Below are 23,034 nucleotides of genomic sequence, written 5' to 3'. Positions count from 1 at the left end.
TCAGCACAGTTGAGGCTTTCATGGTGGCTGTTGTTAGTGACTTCTGTCCCTGTAGCAGTCGGAAATGCCCTCTTTGTCTGTTTCGGATTCATTCTGTAATCTAGGATGTATTATTCCCTTCCCCGCCTTGCTGCCCCCTCAGCACTCAGTTCCTCTTCAGTCATTAATAAATGTGTTTTTTATAAACATTTCCCTAATAATAATTTTCCCACATCTCATACAGACTTTATATTGAAATTTTTAAGTAAGGAATTATAGTAAATGTATTTTCCAAGATAGCTACTAAAGATTATCTTTGCAAAGTCTGATTGTGTCAAATTAATGTAGAATTCTGCTACTTACAATGAAAAAAGAGGGGGTGAAGAGGGCACACGTGTGAAAACACTTTGGGAACTGCAGATCATTTTACAAATATAACATGATATTGTTGTTATTATTACTTGTATCCAGTGGCAAATGCATTTTCGTCACAGGGCCTCTCTTGCCTTCCGCTAAGGCATTATGAAGACTGTAGAGAGAGTGGCCATTACTCTTTTTATCTCCTCCTAATGGGGAAAAAAAAAAAGGTCATTTCCTTTAGCTGTCATAAAAATAATTGCCATATGAGTAACAAAATGTATTTTGTTTTTAGGGAAAGAATATGGCAAAGCTGATGCAAGGTGGCTTTATTTTGATCCAGCCATTGTGTCTGTGGAAATTCTGACTGTCGTCCTGGGTGGGTGTCTGGCATTGGTTCTCATTTATGCCATCGTCAAAGAGAAACATTATCGGTAAGTGCTCTTCTCCTGATCTGCTGACAAGAGGAGAAACAATTGCTGTCCCAGTGCCAAAGTGACATTTGGAGTGGATAAAGACCACAGTTCTTTGTTAGATGAAAAGTAGAGTAGAAATGAAAATTGTTTGGTATTAGATAAGGATCACGGTGCCACCAGGATAATTTCAGACCGTTCAAAATAAAAAAAAATGTGAGAAATATGATTGTAGTGACAGCCTAGATGCTGCATAGACAAGCACGGTGGTAACAGCACTGGATGATTTGCCACCAGTATTGTGGAGAATCAAAGGGTAATATTTCCAGCCTTTTCTCCCCAAATCATTCTATAAAACTCCTATTCCACTTGACACAAAGAAAAATCTCTTATGTAATTCTGAGGTGGACATGCAAGAGAAATAAGAGGTCTTTTCAGAAGCAGGTTGTGGAGGGTATGAGGAACGCAGAAGAGTGAGGAGACGAAGGAGAAAGATGGTACATTATCCATCCATCAGTCAGACCCTGAAACTTTGCAGTCTGCTTCCTCCTTCCCTTTCCTTCCTCTCCTCCTTAGGGACAGAGTGACCTGGGACAAACAGATTGCTATCCTGGGGATGATTCCCTAAAACAGTGTCAAGTAGGCACAATGGCATTCCATTTTCCACCATCTTGTGTCAAAGAAGAAGTCTTATGTAAAGCTTCATCATAAAATTTCAGATTTGAAAGAGACCTCAAAGGTCATTTAATCCACTTTCCCCACCCAGGTTTACATAGAGAGTTGGCAGGAAGAATTAAATTTCTCCTGGGTGCCTTACGTGTCTTTGACTCCATGATTGTGGTTGTAGATATACTATGTGCACCCATTTGTTTATTATTTCAAACATTTAACACCCATGCATTGTTGAATTTTTGCTGGGCACAGTGCTTTTATCTACATATCTCATTTAATCTCCACACTATTATTCGAGGAAGGGACTATTATTATCCCTTTTACAAGAGGTGAAATTGTGGCTCATAGAGAGATTCACGTCTAGGTCTCTCTCTACTGGGTGGGTAGGTAGAGAGTGAGTCAGGTATGACCTCACTAAATCTTCTGAAGAATAGGACAGGATATCCAAGAGACCTTATTTAACTCTGAGAAGAATCTTCTAGAAAGGGCACTATTGCTTCTCTGAGGAAAGCATGGGTCTTCATTAATTATCAACTTGCCCCATCAAAGGAGCTCTACGCACGCAGAACCTGAGGTCCAGCTGCAGGGAGGTTTTGTGCCGTGGAAGACTACGTCGATGCTGCTGGCAGTTTCATCCCTTGTCTCTTTCTCTCTAACAGGCATTTCATACAGATTACCCTGTGCGTCTGTGAATTGTATGGCGGGTGGATGACCTTCTGCCCAGACTGGCTTCTGGGAAGCCCCAACCTCAACACCAACAATTGGCTCTACTTTTGGGTCTATTTGGTATTTTTCAATGGTGTTTGGGTTCTGATCCCAGGACTGTTACTGTGGCAGTCATGGGTAGAACTCAAGAAGATGTATCACGAAGGATCCAGTTCAGGCAAAAAGTTTCAGTGAATTTTCAAAATCATTAACACTATCAGCTTACTTTTTGAGCCAGAATGAATCAAACCTTTTTGTTGGGCCAAAATGTAATACGTTGCAGTCTACACTTTTATATTGTCGTTGTTGAACCCCCTTATTGATTTCAATGGAATCCGTTTCAAATGGACTGTAAGGTTGACAAGTTTTTGCTGTTGTTTTTTCCAGGTAAATGGCAGTACAGGGAACAGAGACTAAATTTTAACTTGTAATAATAACACATTTAATTATACACTTTTATGGCTAGCATTAATTGTTCTGCATTAATAAAGCCAATTATCATGAAATGCCGTAGAGCACGTTATATTAATTTTTTATGTCAAAGAACATGTTGTGACTTCCACTTTTGCTCTTCCCACCAGTCTTTTGGTTACCAAAGTGAAACCAGAAATGCAATGAGTGCTTCTGTTTTGCATTTGTACTTTATCAAATTTGTGAAGCCAACAGAAAAAAAGTGATAGTAGAAGGAATTTGTGAGTTGGGTAACTCCCCATGGGTGAACATCGGGGTTTCACACAGATGACTGATTTAACTCTGTCCTTTTTCAGGGAGGAAGATTTGAGATACCTTACGAAAATACAATAAAAAGTAAATTAGGAAATAGGAACACAGGGAAAATAAGAGTAAGAAATAATAAGATGAAGGTAAAATTAATATGCAAATGCATGCCATGATGTCGAATGTGATTGATAAAGTGAAGCATAAATTTGACACTTACCTTCAGTACCAAGAGGAAAACATGATCACACTGTGTTTCAGAAAACACTTGCTTTGGCAGGTGATTGTAGCAGTTCTGTCGGAGGTGGGGAGCAGGTACTCACATTAACTTGTTTAACACCTGCCTTTCTTACTAGCCTCTCAGCTCACAGATGTATTCTCTGCCTGGAAGGGTGCCTGGCACATACACCGGGCACTTGCTTGTGGTGGATGCTGTCACTTAACTCAGTCTGCGTTCGCCCTCCTTCTAGGTTTCCTCTTATCCTGTAGAGAGCTGCAGGTTATGGTCCTGGATGCAAAGTTGGTTTCGCCTTTCAGAGGTATTTGTGAGAGGTTTGGAGGGTGAAAGCGTGGAGACCATTTTCAACTGTTTCGTTTTTGTTTTTGTTTTTGTTTTTCTGTTTTGTGGTAACAAGTAATGTCTATGACTATGGAAATTTAAGGGTTTGGGGCATTAGCTGAACATCAGGTGTTCAACTTCGTGGGTACTGAGAGGCAGCAGGAATAATGGGTTTGTGGGCTGAGTAGGTCCAGTGCTGGCCTCAGTGGTAGTGCCTCCCTTGAGGGGGTCCATCCTGTGGTCATCTGGGAGTCATTCCTAGAAGCTTAGTCAAGCACCTGCTCTTGTAGTCCTCTAGTGATTTCTGTAAGCAGCTAATTTCCTCTATTAAATCCTCCTGCTTAAAACACCTAGAGCAATTGCTGTTTTCCATGCTTTTATCCTGAGTGATACTTGACTGTGATGTTTGTTGAATATTGAATGAGTATGGCCAAGTTAGTGTAAGGAATATTATATTAGCATTAAAACTTTAGAAGTCCTACAATAAAGAAACTAGATTAACTTGTTTAACCCAGCTTTTCCCAGCGTGTTTACCAGACCACTTTAACAAGTTGGGTGGTGTTTCATGGAGCATCAGGTAGGGAAGCAGTAACAGAGTTCAGTTTTCATGAGATTGAAAACGAACCAATTGCCAATAAACAATTAAAATCGAATTTTTAAAAATACCATTTACTATAGCATCAAAAACATTCTAATATTTATGGGAAAATTGAAAGATATTCAAGGCCTACACAGAAAATAAGAATAACTCTAAAACAGAGGAGTTAAATAAGACCTGAAGAAGCAGAGAAATATGTCATGTTTGTGATCAGAAGGCTCAATATTGTGAAGGAGTCAATTCTCCATAAATTGATCTATAGATTCAATGTAATCCCAATCAAAACCCCAACAGATTTATCTATTTATCATTTTTAAAATGAAAGCAAGTTGATTTTGAGATATTTTATGACAATGCAAGGGGCCAAGAAGGCTAAGACACCATTGCAGAAGCACAAAGCTGGAGGACTTACTCCACCAGGCATCATCTTAATATAAAGCTATGGTAATTAAGGCAGTGCAGTATTGGGGTACAGGAAAGCCAATGGATAGATAGACCAATGGAGCTGACTGGAGAGTCCAGAAACAGACCTTCCCATATATGGACACTGGATTTAGGGCAAAGGTGCCACTGCAGAGCGATGGGGGAAAGACTGGTCCTTTCAATAAATGGTGCTGGGTCAGTTGCACGTCCATATGGGAAAAATGAATATTGCTCCTTACCGCGTACCATGCACAATATCAGCTCCAGGTGAATTGTTGATTGTAATTTGAAAGGCAAACAATAGAGCCTCAAGGAGAAAACAAAATAGAATATATTCCTAAAAATGATATAGAAAAAAAAAAGGATATAGAAAGCTGCAGTAAGTTTGACTACATGAAAATCATGTATTTCTGCTCATCAAAATTCACCATTAAGAGAATAAAAAAGGGGACTTCCTAGGTGGTGCAGTGGTTAAGAAGCCACCTGCCAATGCAGGGGAGGCATTCCACCAGCAGTATATGAGAGTTCCAGCAGTTCTGCCTCTTCACCAGCACTCATCATTGTCAGGCTTTTTATTTTCAACCATTTTGATAGGTGTGTAGCAACACCTTATTGTGGGCTTAACTATTATCTCGCAAATTCCTGTCTCTTTTGTGAAGTATTTATTCAAATGCCCCAGGAAGCTACCTCATGCCACGGAGCAACTAAGCCCATGCGCCACAACTATTGAGCCTGTGCTCTAAAGCCCGTGAACCGTAACTACTGAAGCCCACATGCCTAGAGCCTGTGCTTTGCAACAAGAGAAGTCACCGCAATGAGGAGCCCGCACACCACAATGAAGAGTAGCCCCCGCTCGCAGCAACTAGAGAAAGCCCATGTGCAGCAACGAAGACCCAATGCAACCAATTAATTATTTAATTAATTTTTAAAAAAGAGAATAAAAAAGGAAGCCAGAAGGTAGAAGACATTTGTAGTACATAAAGCTGACAAAAGACCTATCCCAATAGGTAAATCAGTTAGAAAAAAAGACATGCAGTCTAATAGAAAAGTTGACGAGATATTTGAATAAATACAAAAGAGACAGAAATTTGCAAAATAATAGTTAAGCCCACAATAAGGTGTTGCTACACACCTATCAAAATGATTGAAAATAAAGAGCCTAACAATGATGAGTGGTGGTGAAGCGTTGGAGCTGCTGGAACTCTCATATGCTGCTGGTGAAATGTAAAGTGGAAAACTTTTGAAGTTAACCTGAATGTGTGCAAGCCCTAAAACTCAGCGATCTGACTCTTAGGTGTACTTCACAGAAGTGCTTCCTGTGTGCACCAGGATGGCAGCCTTATGCGTAATAACCCCAAGGCAGAAACGACCTAAATGAATACATTGTGGTATATACATACAGTGGACTGCTGTACAGTGAAAATTACAGGAATGACAATCAACTTCTCATAACAACATGGATGAATTTCATAGAACAGTGATAAGTGAAAGAAGCCAGACTCAAAGGATAGATATTGTATGATTCCACTTATGTAAGGTTCAAAACCAGATAAAACTGTGGTGGTAGAAATCTGGACAGAGGCGGCCTGGCGGCCTCTGGGGAAGAGAGTGTATACAGTGATGGAGAGAAGGAATGAAGGGGTTTCTGAGGTTCTGGTAATGTTTTACTTTTTTCATTTGAGCAGTAGTTGTAATTTGTGGTAATTCATTTAGCCGTACCTTTATGAATGATGTGCTTTTCTCTATATATAGTGTTATACTTCCATTTAAAAAGTTTATTTTTAAAGATTCCTAGTATAAAGACCTGAAAAACATCTCCAGTGAGTCCTCTTGAAGAGGATGCTGTGTCCTTGACAACAGATTTAGTACAACGCAGGCTGTTTGCAGCAGCGCCCCTCCCCCGTGTGGACTGAAGGCAGGACGCCAGAGAGAGTCTGTAAAAGCCTTTCTGTGAGGGATTACCTGGTTGTTTCCAGAACTTTGCTCTCTGCTGATCTGGCTCAATCCAAGGGTAAACAGTAGAGAAAAATGGATGGGCTGCACATCCTGCAGGCAGTCCTGAAAACATGATTTTTCTCAACTGAGCTTTTGCTGAGTATTGGATGGGAGAGAAATTGAGATTATTGACAGGAACTTGGAGGACAGATGCATTCTGCGGCCAAGTAAGAACCGATCTAAATGTTTTAACCCTTAAGTGAGTTGGAAGAAGGATTGTTGTCCACGTGTGAATTCCAGCAGGTCGCTGAGAGTAGAGGCCCATCTCCCTGTGTCAGGAAGGTGGAGGCAAGGCGACATAGGTAGTACTGTATTTCATTAACTCTCAGATTGATATTTTCCACCCACATTGTAACATTTTAAAAATCAGAATGCGTTTTACAGTTGGTGTGTCATAATTGAGTTGGCAGTGTTTTTTCTTTCAAAAATATAATGCATCTTATAATTGATGGCATCTTAGATTCAATTAAATATGTCACCACCTTCAGTATTGTTCCTCTCTTCAAGCCTCGATATCTCCAACTGCTTGGAGGTGACAGTTCAAATATATTTTAAGTCTGCGTTTTGCTTGGGACCTTAGGAATCATTTACTTCCGTATCCGCCCGTCCCCCCACACCCCCCTTCATCACATTTGTTTCCTAGGAGCTGGCCTTGAAGACATATTTGGATGAATGTATCAATTGATTTGCAGTTGTTATAAATTGCTTATGTTGACAGTAACCAGATTCCTACAAACCATCCATCCCTCCCCGGTATTGTTTACACTATAAATTTCCTCTGCACACTCCTCCTTTCCAGGTGATGTTGAGGCAGATATCAGCATAACCCATCTAAAATCAGAGTCTAAATGATGAAGTTTTCTTGTATTTAATTATGTCAGCTCTACAACTCCTGGAGCTCTAGCACTGAGGCTCCAGGAAGAGTCTACAGGCTGCAATACGAAATAGTAAAATAAAACTTTGTCCAAAAAAGGCTTGATGGAAACCAAAATGCACAAAGTTTGGAGAATAATCCTTTGTTTTCTTTCTTTTCAAACTATTCTTAAAATCCATGAAATCCGTGAACCCTTTTTTGTTCGTTTGTTATGAAAGCTGGAGTTGGGATCTAAAAATAATTTATGATGAGAATAATTGGGCAAAACCTTGAATGACAAAGGTTGACTGTTGCTGTTCTTATTTTTAATAAAATGCCCTCAAGGGACTAGGGAGGGCCTGGCAGTCCTCCTCCACCTACTGCCCTTTTAGAGACTCTACATCTTCTCTCCCTTTCCAGTGCCTTGACACCGTGGCAGACCCGGCCTAACAAAACCCATATCTCACCACCACTTCACTGTAAGAAGCAAATCACATCCCTTAATTCACATTAAGATGCCAGTAGCTGATAGTGGTTTGATGTATTATCCTTCCTGAATGTATTTGTATTAAAAAAGTGTACAATTGGGCTTCCTAGGTGGCACAGTGGTTAAGAATCTGCCTGCCAATGCAGGGGACATAGGTTCAATCCCTGCTCCAGGAGATCCCACATGCCACAGAGCAACTAAGCCCATGTGCCCAAAAAAAAAAAAAGATTTAATAAAATCCAGCGTTTAAAAAAAAAAGTATACAATTGATTCATGTCCATGGTTGAAAAATGGAAAATCCAGATAAGCAAAAAAAGAAAATAATAATTACCCCCAGTAACATCAGAAGGAACCACTATTACAAATTTGGTTTCCATTTCTCAAGCTCTTGCCTGTGCTTGTGTTAACATTTGGGGGAGGCTTTTACCATTTGAAGGACTTTAACCTCCCCCCTTCCTTCCTCTCTCTCTCTCTTGCCCCAGATTTATCATCCAAGAAGTAGCGGTTCTACATGTACACACAAAACCGGCTGGATAGTATTACGGCACAGGCCCCCATTCTTGAGAAATTCACGCACCTACAGAGGTCGATAGGTAGCAGTTATCTTTTATTTTTGGAAACTCTAGATGTTTATGTCCACACAGATCAAGTTGACATCTTAAAATATTGGATGGGCCACCTCCCAACTCTCCAAGGGAGGGATCAAGTGTGCTGAGCGTGCTGCAGTGTTATGTTTTAGGTGTTTAATTCCTTCCCCTCGAGAAGCCTTCCCTCAGTCCCCTCGGAGTCAGAAGGGGAGGACTCTGAATTCTTGTAGCCCTTGTCTGCGTCACTTAAGTGGCCCTGTATTGTTTTGTTATTTTTGACATCCATCTTCCCAATTGCACAGGAGCCCCTCAAGGCCACGCTTAGAATCCTAGAATGATGTATTATTTAAAGGGGCCTTGGACGGGTCCAGTTCATATGCAAAGAGACTGAGGTTCAGAGGGGTTAGAGAATCTGCCCAAGGCCACAGAGCTTTTCAGTGAGCTAGAACCTAAAAGTACTCTTTCTAGTCCAACAGTGTTAGACATGTTCCCAGATATGAAAATTATCCAAGTTTGTGGATTTTTTAATGATTAAAAAAAAGATTTTAACCTCAGCACATTTCTGATCTTCTAGGTCTATTCATTATAACTTGAGTAGCCTCTCAATTTCGTTGTTTTGATTTTGTGTTTTGTATTGTCCTGTAGGTATTTTTCACTGGTTGGACCAAGTGGTCAGGCGGCAACATTTTAGTTAAAAAATAAATATTCTGTCTTGGCCTCTCATTTCTGATTCACTGTATTGTGCTGAAAGTAACTGTGAACAGGTTTTTGGCATTTCTTTGTTACGTTTTGGGAGCCGGACTGATTTTGGTCCTGGGCGCAGGGGTTGGGGATGTTGGAGGTGGAAGAGATGGGATCTAATCACTAAGAACTGGAAGCAGGAAATGGATCTCACTGATGTGCCCCTGAGCACCCACAGTTTGAACTATCTCCATAAAGTCAGTGCCTGTCCAGAGATGGGACCACAAATATTCATGCTTCCTGCAACAGTGACATCTGGTGGCCCTGGGGTAATAGGATAGCAATTGAGTGGCTGATGTGTGGATTTCAATGAAATGACCTTATTCTATACAGTAAAGCAGTTGCCTATCACTGTAGGAGCCACTGCCCTTTCCCAGGGAGCCCCGTTTCCTCCCATGACATGCCCTGCAATCACCCTACACCTAAGAAGCACCTGCAGCAGCACCCCTGCTTCCTGGAGGCACTCTGCTCCCAGCCCCCTGGGTGGGAAGAAGTGGACTTGCCCCATCTGGCACATCAGCCGCCAGTGGCCACGTTAGGCCAGGCCTGGCCTGGATTCTGGTGCTCAAGGGCCAGAGATTTACTGCCTGCCTGGGCAGCAGGTGGCTGGGGTATTTTTAGTGTCTGGAGCCTTTAGGAGAAGGGTTGGGTAGGGGTGGGAGGCAGTGGTGAGGTCTGGGGGAGTTGGCCCTTCCAAGGTTCAAGTTCAAAGCCTCCCAGTTGTGGTATCTGTTTCCTAACCTCCTGTGGGCTTTCAGGTTCTTGGTACGTCTTCTCGAATCTGTCTGCCTTTTTCCCTTTGCTTGGTCAATTTGTAAGCAAGAACTAGAGAAAGTAAAACTTTTGGGATGCCAAGCTGTTTGGTATCTAGGAAAACGACTGGGTGCTGTTAACACCCTGCACCTGTATTCATTCCACTTCAAAGCGCTTTTCTGTTCATTGCATTATCTGATCCTCACAGTGATCCCTTGCACTCCATGGACAGGGGTTATCACCTTCCTTCTACAGAAGAAGAACCGGGCCCAGAAAGGTGAGTATCTGTCCCATGCCGCAGGGAGCACGTGGGACAGAACTCGGAGCCCAGCTGCGCCAGGTTTGCCGCTAAGTGGTGCTGAGTTAGAACCCACTTCCCCTGCTCACATGCTGTGGGGTTTGGGGCAGGATGCTTAACTCCTCTGTGTCCTTATCCAGAAACAGAACTGTGGTACTTGGCACACACAGTTGTGAGGATGAGCGCGTGTTGAACCCTCCATCCGCTGTTTTTATCCAAATAAAAGCTTACACGTTTATTTCGCTTTGACTGGGTCTGTTGTCCACGTTCCGAACATATGACATCGCCGCTGCCTCTGTGTAAGAGACAGTCTCAGAAGCAACAATGAAACGTGCCAGGCGCTCAGGCCCGGAGCAGAACAACCAGCCGAAACCTGGGGCTCTGAGCAGGCACGTCAGAGAGCATGAGAAGCCTTTGCGCTGGGTAGCTTCGTCCGGCTGACCATCTGACGCTTTCACGCTGCTGCTGCTGGGTGGCATCAGGGCTTTTGTGATCCCTTGTCCTCGGCATCTTTTTGTATCCTTTCTAAGGAAACATTCTGCTTGTGCTTCCGGGAAGATGGGTTTTCATCAGCACCAGGAGAGACCTGAAGAAACCGGGAGAATGAGTGACTGAGCCTCCTGCAGTGAGGGAGCTGGAAACACCTACGTTTGTGAGTTGTCGACTCCCGCATTTCACCCAGACCAGCTGAGCTGGAACCCCCTGGGGTTGTCCTCCCCGAGGCTGCCCCTACCGCATCCAGAGCCACGCCTCACAAGGCCTGAGCCTCGAGGTCTCCAGCCGGGGAATAGGGCTGTTGGGCTGATCTTAGTTTTCCGGCGGGGCTGCCATGGATCTGTGGTCCACTGGGTCATGGCCTCCCGACTGGGTGCCTCGGTACCTTAGAACTGGACCTCTGCCTGCGTGGCTTTGTTTAGTTAGTACTTTAGTTTGCCATGGGGACAGAGTCTGTCTCGGACCTCAGTTTATTTGCCTGCCGGCCCTGAAACTCTCACAGACCTTGCCCGTGGAGAGGGGCTTGGCGGTGGTGGTGAAGGTGACACATAAGGAACCGGATCCTTTTCCTGCTGGCACCAGCTCTCACTGATGCCTCACCACAGACTCTGGAAAGCGTCAGGGGTTCACTAGTCCCAAGTTACGTTCTGTGTAGAAGTCCTTGGTCGTGATCAAGAGCTATATACCATACCCCTGCCTGCCTTGCTTTAGAGATTAGCTGTTCCTGTCATCATAGTAAGGGCTCTGAGATGTCCTACAGTGGAGGAACCTGTGTAATTCCATTAAACGCAGCACTTCCCAGGCTTGTGGGACCATAGAACCCTCTTTTCAGGCCGACAGCGCTTCACAACCTTCAGAGCTGGTGTTTCACAGATCCCACCTTGGGAAGCACAGGCACAAATCATGCCACAGCCACCTCGTGAGAGCTGTCAGCTGCCATGACTCGTGGCTGCATCCACCCCCGATGGCATTTCCTTGGACGCTGATCCCTCCCGAAAGCGAACCTGAGCTCATCCCATCATGAGTCAGCCCCGCCTGGCCCATCTCCGCAGTCCTAATCCTGCTCAGCCCTGGCTTTCTACAGCCTCCCAGTTCGCCTGGTAGCTGAGCCAGCAGAACGCAGGAGGGGAGAGAGGATTCCCCCGTGTCTCCAAATCTGCCACAGCTGTCTTCCCTGTGCCCACCCAGGTGAACGCCCAGAGGTACCGCTCACTTCGAGGCCGGGAGCCCCTTGGACAGGAATCACTTTGCTTTTCCCTGCCTGCCTCCCTTCCGGTTCCTCATCCTGTGCTCCCCGATATCTGCTTGGAATGCCCTGGGCCTGGGAGGAGCCTTTCATTAAGTGAACCAGTGCCACACAGCCTTCCTGATTTGGAAGACTTCAGCCTTGGTTTCCCTGGCCATTCTGAGAATGTATTATCCTGTTTGCTTCTTAAATCCAAGCAAGATGTGAACCACAGTCCTTGAATCCACCTGTCCTTCATCCCTGGTTTCCCTCCTCTTCGCATCCCCAGACCCCCAAGTTTCGGTCGAGTCTCTCCCACCTGGCAGCCCCATTCCAAGCAGAGCAGACACTGCAGAAAGGACGAGGGTGATTTGTTACGGGACTGGGTGGAGTTAAACTCCGGGGGTCCTGCCCAGCTAAGACGCGTGTCCACCTCCCCTTCATGATGTTTTCCTCCTCTCTGCTTTAACATCCTACAGCAGTCTTTGCTTTAAGTCCGTTCCGGAACCTCAGGCTTCTAGCACCCATTGCCTGCTCTTCATTCTTTACTAAAACCTGCTCTCAGCATAGCATCTAATCTGGACATTCACATGAAGTTTGAATCTCACAGACACCCCCAAGATGGGAGAGAGTTTTATGGCCAGGGACTCCTCCTGGGAGCACGTGAAATTGGGAAACCAAGGAATCTAAGAATTCTAATATGTAATTTCACGCAGCTTAAAACTGAGAAGTAGCCATTCTCACCACATCCTCCCCCTCAACATCCTGCGGTGCACATCCCCCTGTCATGACCACGTTTGTGTTGGACTGTCTTCAGTAAAAAAATGTCAAAGTCTATGCTAAGTAAGTAGGACATCTCTGCCATCCACCACACCTGCCTGAGGTTAGAAGTTCTCTTTGTTAACTCATAAATGACTAAAGACTCAAGCTCTTTTTATGATTTGACCTTGGGATACCACCCCTGAGCATTATTTTATAAACCTGTGAAATCTTGGTGTAAAAGTATGGATACTTGGTTTCCAACATTTAGTGTCTGTGTTAGTCACCCAGCACCAAGGGGGAAAAAAACCCACAAAAATCTTCTCAGTGGCATGCAGCAGTAAACATTTGTCCTTGGAGCTCTGTGGGTCATCTGGGATTTGGCTGGTCCAGGTTGGGCCAACTGCTCAGGCTGCAGTGGCTCAGTGGCTTCTCACTTCAGGTCTATGGACCGCTTGGTGGTTTTCCTCTACATGCCTCTCATCCTATCCTGCTCAGGCAGCAGGTTAGCTGAAACTTGTTCTTCTGATGTCAGAGGCAAAAGAGGGTAAACCCCACTGTGCAAGCACTTTTCAAACCCCTGCTTATATCCATCTACTAACATCCCATTGGCCAAAGAAAATCACATGGCCGAGCCCAGTATTGACAAACTAGGGCACTCCATCCATGATGAAGCCATAGCAAGTGTGTGAATGGAGAAAGGAGTGAAGAATTGGGGCCAGTAATGCCATGCTCACCTGTGGCGTACAGGAAAGGGATAAAGCATTTCTTCTGCCAATGGCAGCTAGCAGCATTTGTTGCAAAGACGCTACAGGGAGCCCCGCAGTCGTGGGAAACTTCTGAAGGTTAAGCAGCTCACAGCCTCCTTGTGGCCAGAGAACCAGGTGACCACCCTGCTCAATCCAAGTCAGGGTCTGGTGAGGGTGGGTCGCCCAGGAGCCCAAGGAAAGAGGGAGCTGGCAGTGAAAGTGCAGAGAGCAGTGCAGCAACCAAAGAACTGTTCCATGGCTAAGGGTGCAACCCTTTATGCTCTGACATACAGATGCCAAGGAAAGCACTGAGGAGGTCAGAGCCCCTGGGACCAGCCCGGTGAAGACCAGCTTTACCCAAAATCAGGGCAGGAAGGAATACCAAATAGGCAGGGTTGAGACCCTGACTCAAGCCTGCAATTAGTTGGGTTTATATGCTTAAATGAACCATTGGGTGAGCAAGGTTATCCATGATGTTCTGGTAGCTCTTGCCTTATTTATTACTTAAAATGTAGTTTTTATGTTTATAAAAATAATACAGGTGTCTAGTTCAAGAGGTGAAATAAAAACAGAGGCTTATAATGGAGAATAGCAGTCTCCTGCCTCATCCCTACTAAGCCCTAATCACGTCTCCCCAGAAGCAACTGTGTTAGCTGTGTCTTCTCATATTTTCCCTACATTTTTTCCCCCAAGTTTGTGTTGCTGTTTCTTGATTTTTCAACCTTAGACATAATCTATTCTCTTCCTACCTTGGAAGACGAGAATTTAACTCTTTCACACTCTCCCCCCATGCTCTACCCACATATATATATTTCCCTTCTCCCATCTTCCCAGTATAGATATTTTGATTAAATGAATATTTTAGTATTTACATTATTATGACTTATGTAAAAAATTTTCACAACTCAGCCATTTAATACTATGCTTTGATTACATTTCCTTTTAGTGCATCGTTTTGTTTCCCCAGGAGCTTTTTTTTTTTTTTGTCTGTTTGCTTGGTTTTCTAAGTACTTATTAATGATAAAACCTTAAACTGTCAAAACTGAAAATTTCACTGACACAATCAAATAGATGAGGTAAACTACTGGGTTTTTTGGTCTATTTGAGACATCCTTCTTGGAACCACCTGTCCTGCTCCCATCTTCACCGATTGCTCTGGGGGCCTTCACGTAGCTGCTGTTCTGAAAACTGCTTCCCTCTGGTGGTGAATTCCACGTTGCCTGCACCCCAGGTCTTCACTTCGGTTTATTTTCTTGAGGGAGCATGACTACCAGTAGCTTTCTAATAAAAGATGCACGCATTCTTGTTTGAAAATGTCATTATTCTATCCTCATACTTGATTGATAGCTTGATTGGGTGTAAAATTCTGGGTTAGAAATAATTTTCTCTCAGAGTGTTTTCTTTTAACTCTTCATTTTGAAATAATTTTAGACTTACGGAAAAGTTCTGGAAACATTACAGAGTTCTATCCAATGCCTGTACCCAGCTTCCCCTAGTGCTAACATCTAACATAGCAATTAACTTTAAAAAAGAAAGAAAATAGATTAATAATGATGTACTGAGAAGGGCACAACATCAAAAAAAAAAAGTAAGTAAATGATTAACGTTGGTACACTACTGCTAACAAAGTGACAGACTTTGGATCTCACCAGGTTTTTTTTAATTTAATTAATTTATTTAATTTTTGGCTACGTTGGGTCTTCATTGCTGCGCGTGGGCTTTCTCTAGTTGTGGCGAGAGAGGCTACTCTTCGTTGCGGTACATGAGCTTCTCATTGCGGTGGCTTCTCTTTTTGCGGAGCACGGGCTCTAGGCGTGTGGGCTTCAGTAGTTGTGGCTCTCGGGCTCTAGAGCTCGGGCTCCGTAGTTGTGGCGCACGGGCTTTGTTGCTCCGTGGCGTGTGGGATCTTCCCAGACCAGGGATCGAACCCGTGTCCCCTGCATTGGCAGACAGATTCTCAACCCCTGCACCACCAGGGAGGTCTGTCACCAGTTTTTTCATAATGTCGTTTTACTTTTCCAGGATCCAATCCAGTATCCCACATTATATTTAGTTGCTGAATCTTCTTAGTCTCCTCCATCTAGAACAGGTCCTCAGTCTGTCTTTGTCTTTCACGATCTTAACAATTTTGAAGAATACTGGTCAATTATGTTGTAGAACGTCCCTCAATTTGGATTTGTCTGGTGTTTTCTCATGATTCGATTGAGGTTGTGGATTTGGGACAAGAATACGACAGAGGTGATGGGCCCTTCTGAGTGCATCCTGTCGGGGTACGTGATGGTGCTGTGACTCACTACTCAGGATGTTCACCTTCATCACGTGGCTAAGTAGTTTATGCCAGGCTTCTCACTCTCTAGTTACTATTTTTCCTTTTATAATTAATAAATATATTGATGGACATACTTTAAGACTATGCAAATATTTTATTTATCCTCAAATTTTAGCATCTACAAATTTTAGCATACATTGGTGAATTTTGCCTACAGTTATTAATGGTAATGCTCTTAATGGTAATTTTCTGTTTCCCTTATTCCTTTTACATTTATTAATAAAATTCTTCTTTAAGATAGAGCTGTCCCTTCTCCTCCATGTATTTAGTCATTCATTTATTTTCTTGTATCAATGTGGACTCATAGATGTTTATTTTATTCTAGAGGTTATAGTACAATTTTATTGTTCAAATTGCCCTGTGAATTTTGAAGCCTTTGCTCCATATGCTTTATATTTCAGTATTGCTATTAAGAAGTTTAATGGTATTCTGATTCTTGACCTTTCATAGTGACCTGTTTTCTCTTTTTGAGGATGTTCTGAAGTTTCACAATATTGTGCTTCTGTGTTAATCTTTGTAACAGGCATTTGTATTGGGCACTCCACAGACCCTTTCAAAGCTGGAAACTCATGTGTTCTGAGAAATATTGATGTTTTATTTATTTATCTGATAATTCACCCTCTACTCTTTCTCTTTTTTTTTCCTGGGACACCCACTACTCTGATGCCAAACTTTTGGACTAATCCTCTAGTTTTCTTACGTTTTAGTTTCCAGTTTTTCATCCTTTTATCTTTGTGTTCTACTTTTTAGGAGATTTTTGTTTCTAATTGATCTTCCGACTTCATACTGGATTTTTCAGTGTAGATTTCCAAGAGCTCTTTCTTGTTTTGTAAATATTTTTTTATAGCCATCTTACTTCGTGGATGTGATATCATCTTTTATTTCTAAGGAGATATATCATTTGGGAGAAGTTTTCTTCTGCTTCCTGAAATGATCTCTCTGCTCTGAGTTGTTTTTTTCCTGTTTTTTTTTTTTTTTTCCCTGTTTGTTTTTGTTTCTCTCTCTCTCATGTTGGAGACTTTTTCTCAGATGTCCTGTCACCCTTTATTGTCTGTTCCTATTTGAGTAAGGCATTGAGCAGGATATTCACACTGTGTAAGGTATCACCCAAGGTCCCTTCACAGTGGAGTGATCCAGCAGTCTCTGCCTTTACCAAGAGATGGAGCTTTGCTTCCCCACTAGTGAGATAAGCAGACATTGTTTCCTGATGAGATGCAGCATAAAGTAGAGAATGTCACCTACATGTCTTACCAGAACATCTGATCTGAATCTAATCGCACCTTTAGATCTAACTTCCAGTTGACAGGATTTACAAGAGATACAGGGGCAAGTTGAATGACACTAGACCCAATCAGACAAATCAGCCATGAGACACTTCTTCAGTTAATGACCTGGTCCCTTCAAAAAGTCAACATCAGGAATTCCCTGGCGGTCCAGTGGTTAGGACTGCACACTTGCATTGCAGAGGGCATGTGTTCGATCCCTGGTCATTGGGGAAGTAAGATCCTGCAAGCTGTGCGGCACAGCCAAAAAAAATGTAAAACGGAGGTTTAAAAAAAAAGTCAACATCGTGGGGCAAACAGAAGGAATGAGGACTATTCTAGGAAGGAGAATAAAGAGACATAATAACCAAATGCAATGACAATCTAGGGATGATGGGGGAAATTTGAATATGGATTGAATATTATAATGTATTTGGGAACTATTTTAAATTTTCTTAGGTGTGGTAGTGCATTTGGGTTATACATAGTAAGATCCTTATTCTTTTAATACAGATCCTGAAATATGTAGAGTTGAAATATAACGTCTATAATCATTTTCAAATGGTTCAGAAAAATACTACATGTACACACGTATATCTAAAGATAAAGCAAATATGCTAAGATGTTAACAATTGTAGAACTTAAGGGGTGGGTGTATAGGTGTTCATTATAGTATTTTTTTTTAATTTTCTGTATGTTTACATTTTTCCATAATAAAAATGTAGGTGGAAGAAAGAGGAAGATTCCAAAAAGCTGCTGGAAGCTTGTGTGCGTCCTGGTACATGGGCAGGCAGGGCTCATCAGCTGGCGCGCCAACTGTTTCCTCCAGGGAACTTCAAATGTCAGTGTGTGTGTCTTCTCTCCCGCCAGCCAGTTCCTAGAGAGGGGCTCCCAGTCCCTGCCTCGCTGTGTAAACCTCACTGCCAGACGCTGGGAACTGAGTAGGGAAGGAGTCCGGGCAGCCTCTCTAGTCCGTTCACAAACTTTCAAGGAATTTTTTCGTAGATCACCCCGTCCTCAACTGGGTAACGCCTCCAGAGAGTGAACTGAAGGGACCCTGCGAGAGCGCAGAGGGGCAGTTGCCTGGACTGAGTAAAATAGCGAAAGAGTCTGAGGGTGTGTCTCTTCATACAGACTTTCCACCAATTCTGTTTCCTACCCTACTTTGTTGCTGCTTTGATATCCCAAGTCCTGAGATCTCCTGGGGTTTGGATCAGAAGGGCTTGCTAATCACTGTGAGGCTGTGTAGAGCATGGTTTCTGGGCCACACGTCTGCAGAGATTCAAATTCTGCTGTGTGACCTGGGACAAGTTATTTAACTTCTCTGAGCCTGATCCCCAAAATCAGGTTACAAACTCTCACATTGTTGGGGGATTATGTAAATTAATACACCTTCAACACTTAGACCAGTGCCCAGTAAAGAGTAAGTCCTTTGACTAAACACACACACACACACACACACACACACACACACACACCCCAACCCCCACCAACTTAGGTTTCCACTTTCACTGGTCTGTGAGGTCTCTTTGTATCTTCTGTAATTTTAATGCTATCTCAAGCCTGCTGTATTCACTTCTGCTTTCTTTTTCTTTGTGGGGTTTGGCCTTTTTTAAAAAAATCTCCCTACTGTCCCTCCAGTCAGGTTTGGGGAGATAATAGAGTTGCATGTGTGTGTGCATTTCACAACATTAAACCACAGGTCTCAACAACTTTTTTTCTTTCTTTGTCTCTCCTTAAGGCCCCCTTTAGGTAGTACATTCAGCATATTCTAGCCTGAACTCGGGGAGTGTTGCAGGCAGAGCCAGGGAAGTGAATGCCAGGGCTTTTCAGGCAGGTCTGGAACCAGCTCCTAATGTTCTGTCTAGAAAATGCTGAGAAGCGCCTCAGGATAAACCTGTTGGCTGAGTGTCCCATGAGCTCCTTTCTGAAATCTCTTGAGTCCCCATCACTGGCTGAGGGGAAGGAAGTGCTTGTGGTGGAGCCACCCTGAAGCTTGTGTGAGAACCTTGTGACCCACGGCTGTGTCAGAACCAGACAGCCAGCAGGCTTCTCGGCACCCCCACCCAGAACTCTTGATTCCTGGAAAGCACCTGATTGACCTAGAGAACTCTATCCTGTCTTCAAAGTGGTAGAAGGGGGCATCTTTGCAAGTGACCTGCTTGAAGAGTTTGGAATGCTGGTTTAGAAGAAAGAATTCCTCCCCAGGTAGCAGCAGGCCCACGGAATTTTGTGATCTTCTTTTCCTGCCTGGGTCTTGACGTTGTCCTTTTACACTCGGAAGCCCCCAAGTGTAGGATACAATTGAGGAAAAGGTGGCATTTCCAATTAAATCTGAAGCTACCTCTGGCTGGTCGTCCCTTGGACGTTAGTGCTTTCTGCTGAATGGTGATGAAGCGCCTGGGCTGCCTGTTTCCATTTTCCATTGTTCACCCAACCCCGGATCCATTCCCCAAATCTGCCTGTTCTATTCTGTGCCCTAGGAAGGCAACTGCGGATGGAGACCCTGGACTGAGATTAGAGGGTGGGAGGAAGAAGAGGCCAGGTTAGTCTCGGCCCACTCCCAGCCTAAAGGGGTGCTCCTGGCCCAGCCTGCCAGCTAGTTCTGCACGCCCTGTCTCGAGGCCACATTTTCCAGGTGCCTGAGAGGGTGGCGGTCCACACACCTAGACCCTCCGTCCTGGGCCTCCTTTCTGCACACAGTGGGTCCTCACTGTGTGTACAATGAGAGGGGCGTGGCTGTGTTCATCCCAGGCTCAGGCAATCTGGAAAGTGTGGGTCATTCCTTTGGGGCAGTACTCCCCCCACACACACACTTGTGGGGTTGTTTGTCTGTTTGTTTGTTGTTGGCCGCACGGTGACATGGCCTGTGGGATCTTAGTTCCCCGACCAGGGGTAGAACCCGTGCCCCCTGCGTTGGGAGCTCAGCGTCTTAACAACCGACCACTAGGGAGATTCCCGCCGCCTCTATACATCTTTCAGCTGTTCTCAATGTTTAGCTTTGCTTCCTTTACAAAACCTCTTCTGAAAAGACCTTGACAATTCATTCACATTCCAGTGCAAATAACTATCCCTACTGCCCTTCGTCTAGGGATATTTTCTTTGAAAAACTGAAGTCCAGGGCTTGAATCTGTAACTGTTGAATTTCAGAGAGGAATAGAATTGAGGGTGGGCTTCAACCCCCCATCTTCTCAAATCTCTCCTATCTATTCAGTCCCACCCTCCTTTGCAAGGGGAGGGTGCATTTAAAGTGCATGGAGAAGGTACTAATTCTGGGCTTTGGTTACTGGAATTGAACATGCTTTGGCTTGGGAAGGGCGGGGCGAAGCTCTAGAACACAGATGCTAATAGAAGTGGCAGGGAGGAGGGCAGAGGCTACGTGTCCAGAGTTCAGATGCCGGAGGAGCAGTCTGGGGCTCTGCACCCCCACCCCCTCTACCCTTCCACCAGCTCTGGCCCCCTCTTCACTCCAGAACAAGTCTGGGTCTGGAGAATTCTGAGGGTTGGACAGTGATCTGTAAGAAAAGCCTGGGCTCCTAGAACTCTGCTTCATTTGCATTTCAGCGTGACTTAATATTAACTGCTGTCCCGTATTGAAAGCTAGACTAGCCGCAGGGCAGGGACAGTGTCTGTATCTTCTCCATCCTTGTAGCTTTGCACATTGTAGGTGCTCAGGAAATACCAGTTGCCTTGATGAACACATGATCTCACTGAATTCTCATAAGAACTTTGCGAGGTACCTCCTATGAACACTCCCATTCTGTAGATGAGGCGGCTGGGGCATAGTTGGATTAAATAATTTGTCCAGTTGGTGAGGAATAGAGCTCATGTTCTAGTCTGTTCTGACAGACTTCAAGGCCAGACTGGAAGCCAGTGCGCACAAGCCAAAGCGCATTGAGACGGCACCAACTTGAGCAAAGGACGGGATTGCATCTCCATCTTGGTAGCGATTCTCTCACGGAAGAATTTTCATAACCCTGAAAGTCTTTATATATGTTCCCTTGAATCCTTTATATTTCCCTGCCAGGCGAAGCCAACACTTAGTGCCATACGAAATTGAAGTTTGTGGAATGCCAAAAAAAAGGTAGAATAAAAATTGCAAAATGATATGGTGTCATGTTCAGAATCTGGAGGTAATTTATAATCATTATGCCTCCTTTTATTGGAAGAATTGGAAGTGCTTTTATGAGGATTAATTAGTTTAGGTTTGTAATTTCATGCTTGAAGTAGGCTGCAAAAATACCCACATGTCCCAGATTGCTGCGGTGAACCAGGGCGAGGGAGAAGGATTCATTATTAGGTTTTTTTAGCTGGAAATCTTGAGGCAGAACAATGCCATTTCTCATGGAACATTTTTAAATACTTTTGATCTGTAGCCAAATTTCCTTGGGGGGTGAATATATCAGAGGAGTGGAAATCAAGACAATAAGGTAAAAATAAAAGACTCCTTTTTCCTTTCTAAAATTGTTTTGTTTTTCCTGAGCTGCTGCTTTTACGAGCCATGTGGGAAGGGAACGCAGGAGTCACACTTCAGCACACCGAGAAATACGTCTCTCAGTGAGTTCAGAGGCAATCACAGGTTTCTGTAATCCTGCAGGAGGGGAGTGCTACGGGTTATCATTCCTAATGAAGTGCCCTCCAGAACCTTCTGGGAGGCATTCAGGTGGATTACCCTTCACCATGTCTTACTAATCATGGGTGCAACCAGGAGTTCACAGAGCCAGGCCAGTGGGATCTGTTGGGGAAATAGAATTAAAGACAAATCTGCCAGGGACTTCCCTGGGGGTCCAGTGGTAAAGAATCCGTCCTGCAATGCAGGGAACGTGGGTTTGATCCCTGGTCAAGGAACTAAGATCCCACATGCCCCAGGACAACTAAGCCCGCGTGAGCACAGCTACTGAGCCCACATGTCCTGGAGCCCGAGCTCTGCAACAAAAGATCCCACGTGCCGCAACGAAGATCCTGAGTGCCAAGTGAGGACCTGACACAGCCAAAAATTAAAAATAAATAAGATAAATATTTTTTTAAAAAATAATAAAACAAATCTGCCAACCCAGCAAACCTTCTCCACAAAGGTAGGAGAGAAAGAGAACAGTTTTATTATTGAATAAGCATCAAACCAGAATGTGATGTGTATCCCAGGCAACCGGCTAAGAGACTGCAAAGGCAGAGCGGAATCTCAGCTTTTTGTACAGCCAGGCAGGCACAGCCCCTTACCTACACGATTATAAACAGTCCTCACGTTGGAGGCCTTGAAGGTGCCATTTGTCACACCAGGTTCACCCTGCATTCACCTGGTAATTGGGGCCACCATCTGCGTTAGCTCATTGGCTTTAACCTTTAAAAAAAAATCTATGACAGGAGGTAGCTTTGCAACATGGAGCAAGGCTCCTACCCTCCCACAGAGATAGGAGAAGGGCCCTATCTCTCTTGATGATGGCATTTCAAAGGGATGGCTCCCTGGTGCTTGAGAAAGTCCTAAAGCTGGCAAAAGTCTGATTTAGCTTTTTAAAGAATTTACATACACTTCAAAAAGACAGAGAAAAGAACTTGAGTTACAAGTTTTCTAAAGTGCTCTAAAAAGAGGGAGGAAGGAGAAACCTCTTCCCTTTTTTTCAACAGGGAGAGCTAAGCCCCATATTTTTAATTTGCTTTTGCACTTTCAGGCCCAAGAGTTGGCAGGAAAGGTCGGAATCTCCACCTCCCGCTCACTTGGGGACTCTCCCACCTTGACCCAGGCTCTGTGGCGAGAGACACAGCCTGAACAATCTCCTCATTCCTGCTTGACTGACTTGCATCTGTCTGTCTGCGGGACTGGGGCTTCTGGAAGGGAGCGACGCCCCACCAGCGTTGCGTTGCGTTGCATCAGGTGGGTTCTGAGGAAAGCACAAGTCTTTTGTGGGGTGACCTCACCGCACCACTTGACACTTGCAGTGTCGTGCTTTCTAAAACCTGGAGGATGAGAAGGAAGGCAAGGTCCTGGCTCACCCACGTGCTGGGGATGGAGGCCTGGCCCACTTTAAAGGATACAGCTTCCCGCAGACCTAGTGGAGGAGGCAAGTGTGGACATCTGTGAGG

The 23,034-nt window shown here is 44.1% G+C and overlaps 2 protein-coding genes across 2 annotated transcripts in view; both read left to right on the top strand.

Annotated features, from left to right (window-relative positions):
• The window catches only part of EBPL (EBP like), a 31,432-nt gene extending 28,800 nt beyond the window's left edge, over nucleotides 1–2,632 (top strand). The window contains exons 3-4 of the mRNA XM_057707131.1: nucleotides 632–770; nucleotides 2,081–2,632. Coding sequence (XP_057563114.1) covers nucleotides 632–770; nucleotides 2,081–2,321 — 380 coding nt within the window. The 3' untranslated portion in view covers nucleotides 2,322–2,632. The remainder of the gene's footprint in view (nucleotides 1–631; nucleotides 771–2,080) is intronic.
• A 2,937-nt stretch (nucleotides 2,633–5,569) lies between these two features.
• The window catches only part of RCBTB1 (RCC1 and BTB domain containing protein 1), a 104,554-nt gene continuing 87,089 nt past the window's right edge, over nucleotides 5,570–23,034 (top strand). Inside the window, exons 1-2 of the mRNA XM_057707118.1 lie at nucleotides 5,570–9,851; nucleotides 10,048–10,789. The gene's annotated coding sequence lies outside the window, so the exon portion shown is untranslated. The remainder of the gene's footprint in view (nucleotides 9,852–10,047; nucleotides 10,790–23,034) is intronic.

This window comes from Hippopotamus amphibius, chromosome 14 (genome assembly GCF_030028045.1).
Source record: "Hippopotamus amphibius kiboko isolate mHipAmp2 chromosome 14, mHipAmp2.hap2, whole genome shotgun sequence".
In the NCBI taxonomy this organism is placed as follows: Eukaryota; Metazoa; Chordata; class Mammalia; order Artiodactyla; family Hippopotamidae; genus Hippopotamus; species Hippopotamus amphibius.
This window is presented reverse-complemented; position numbering and strand designations above follow the sequence as displayed.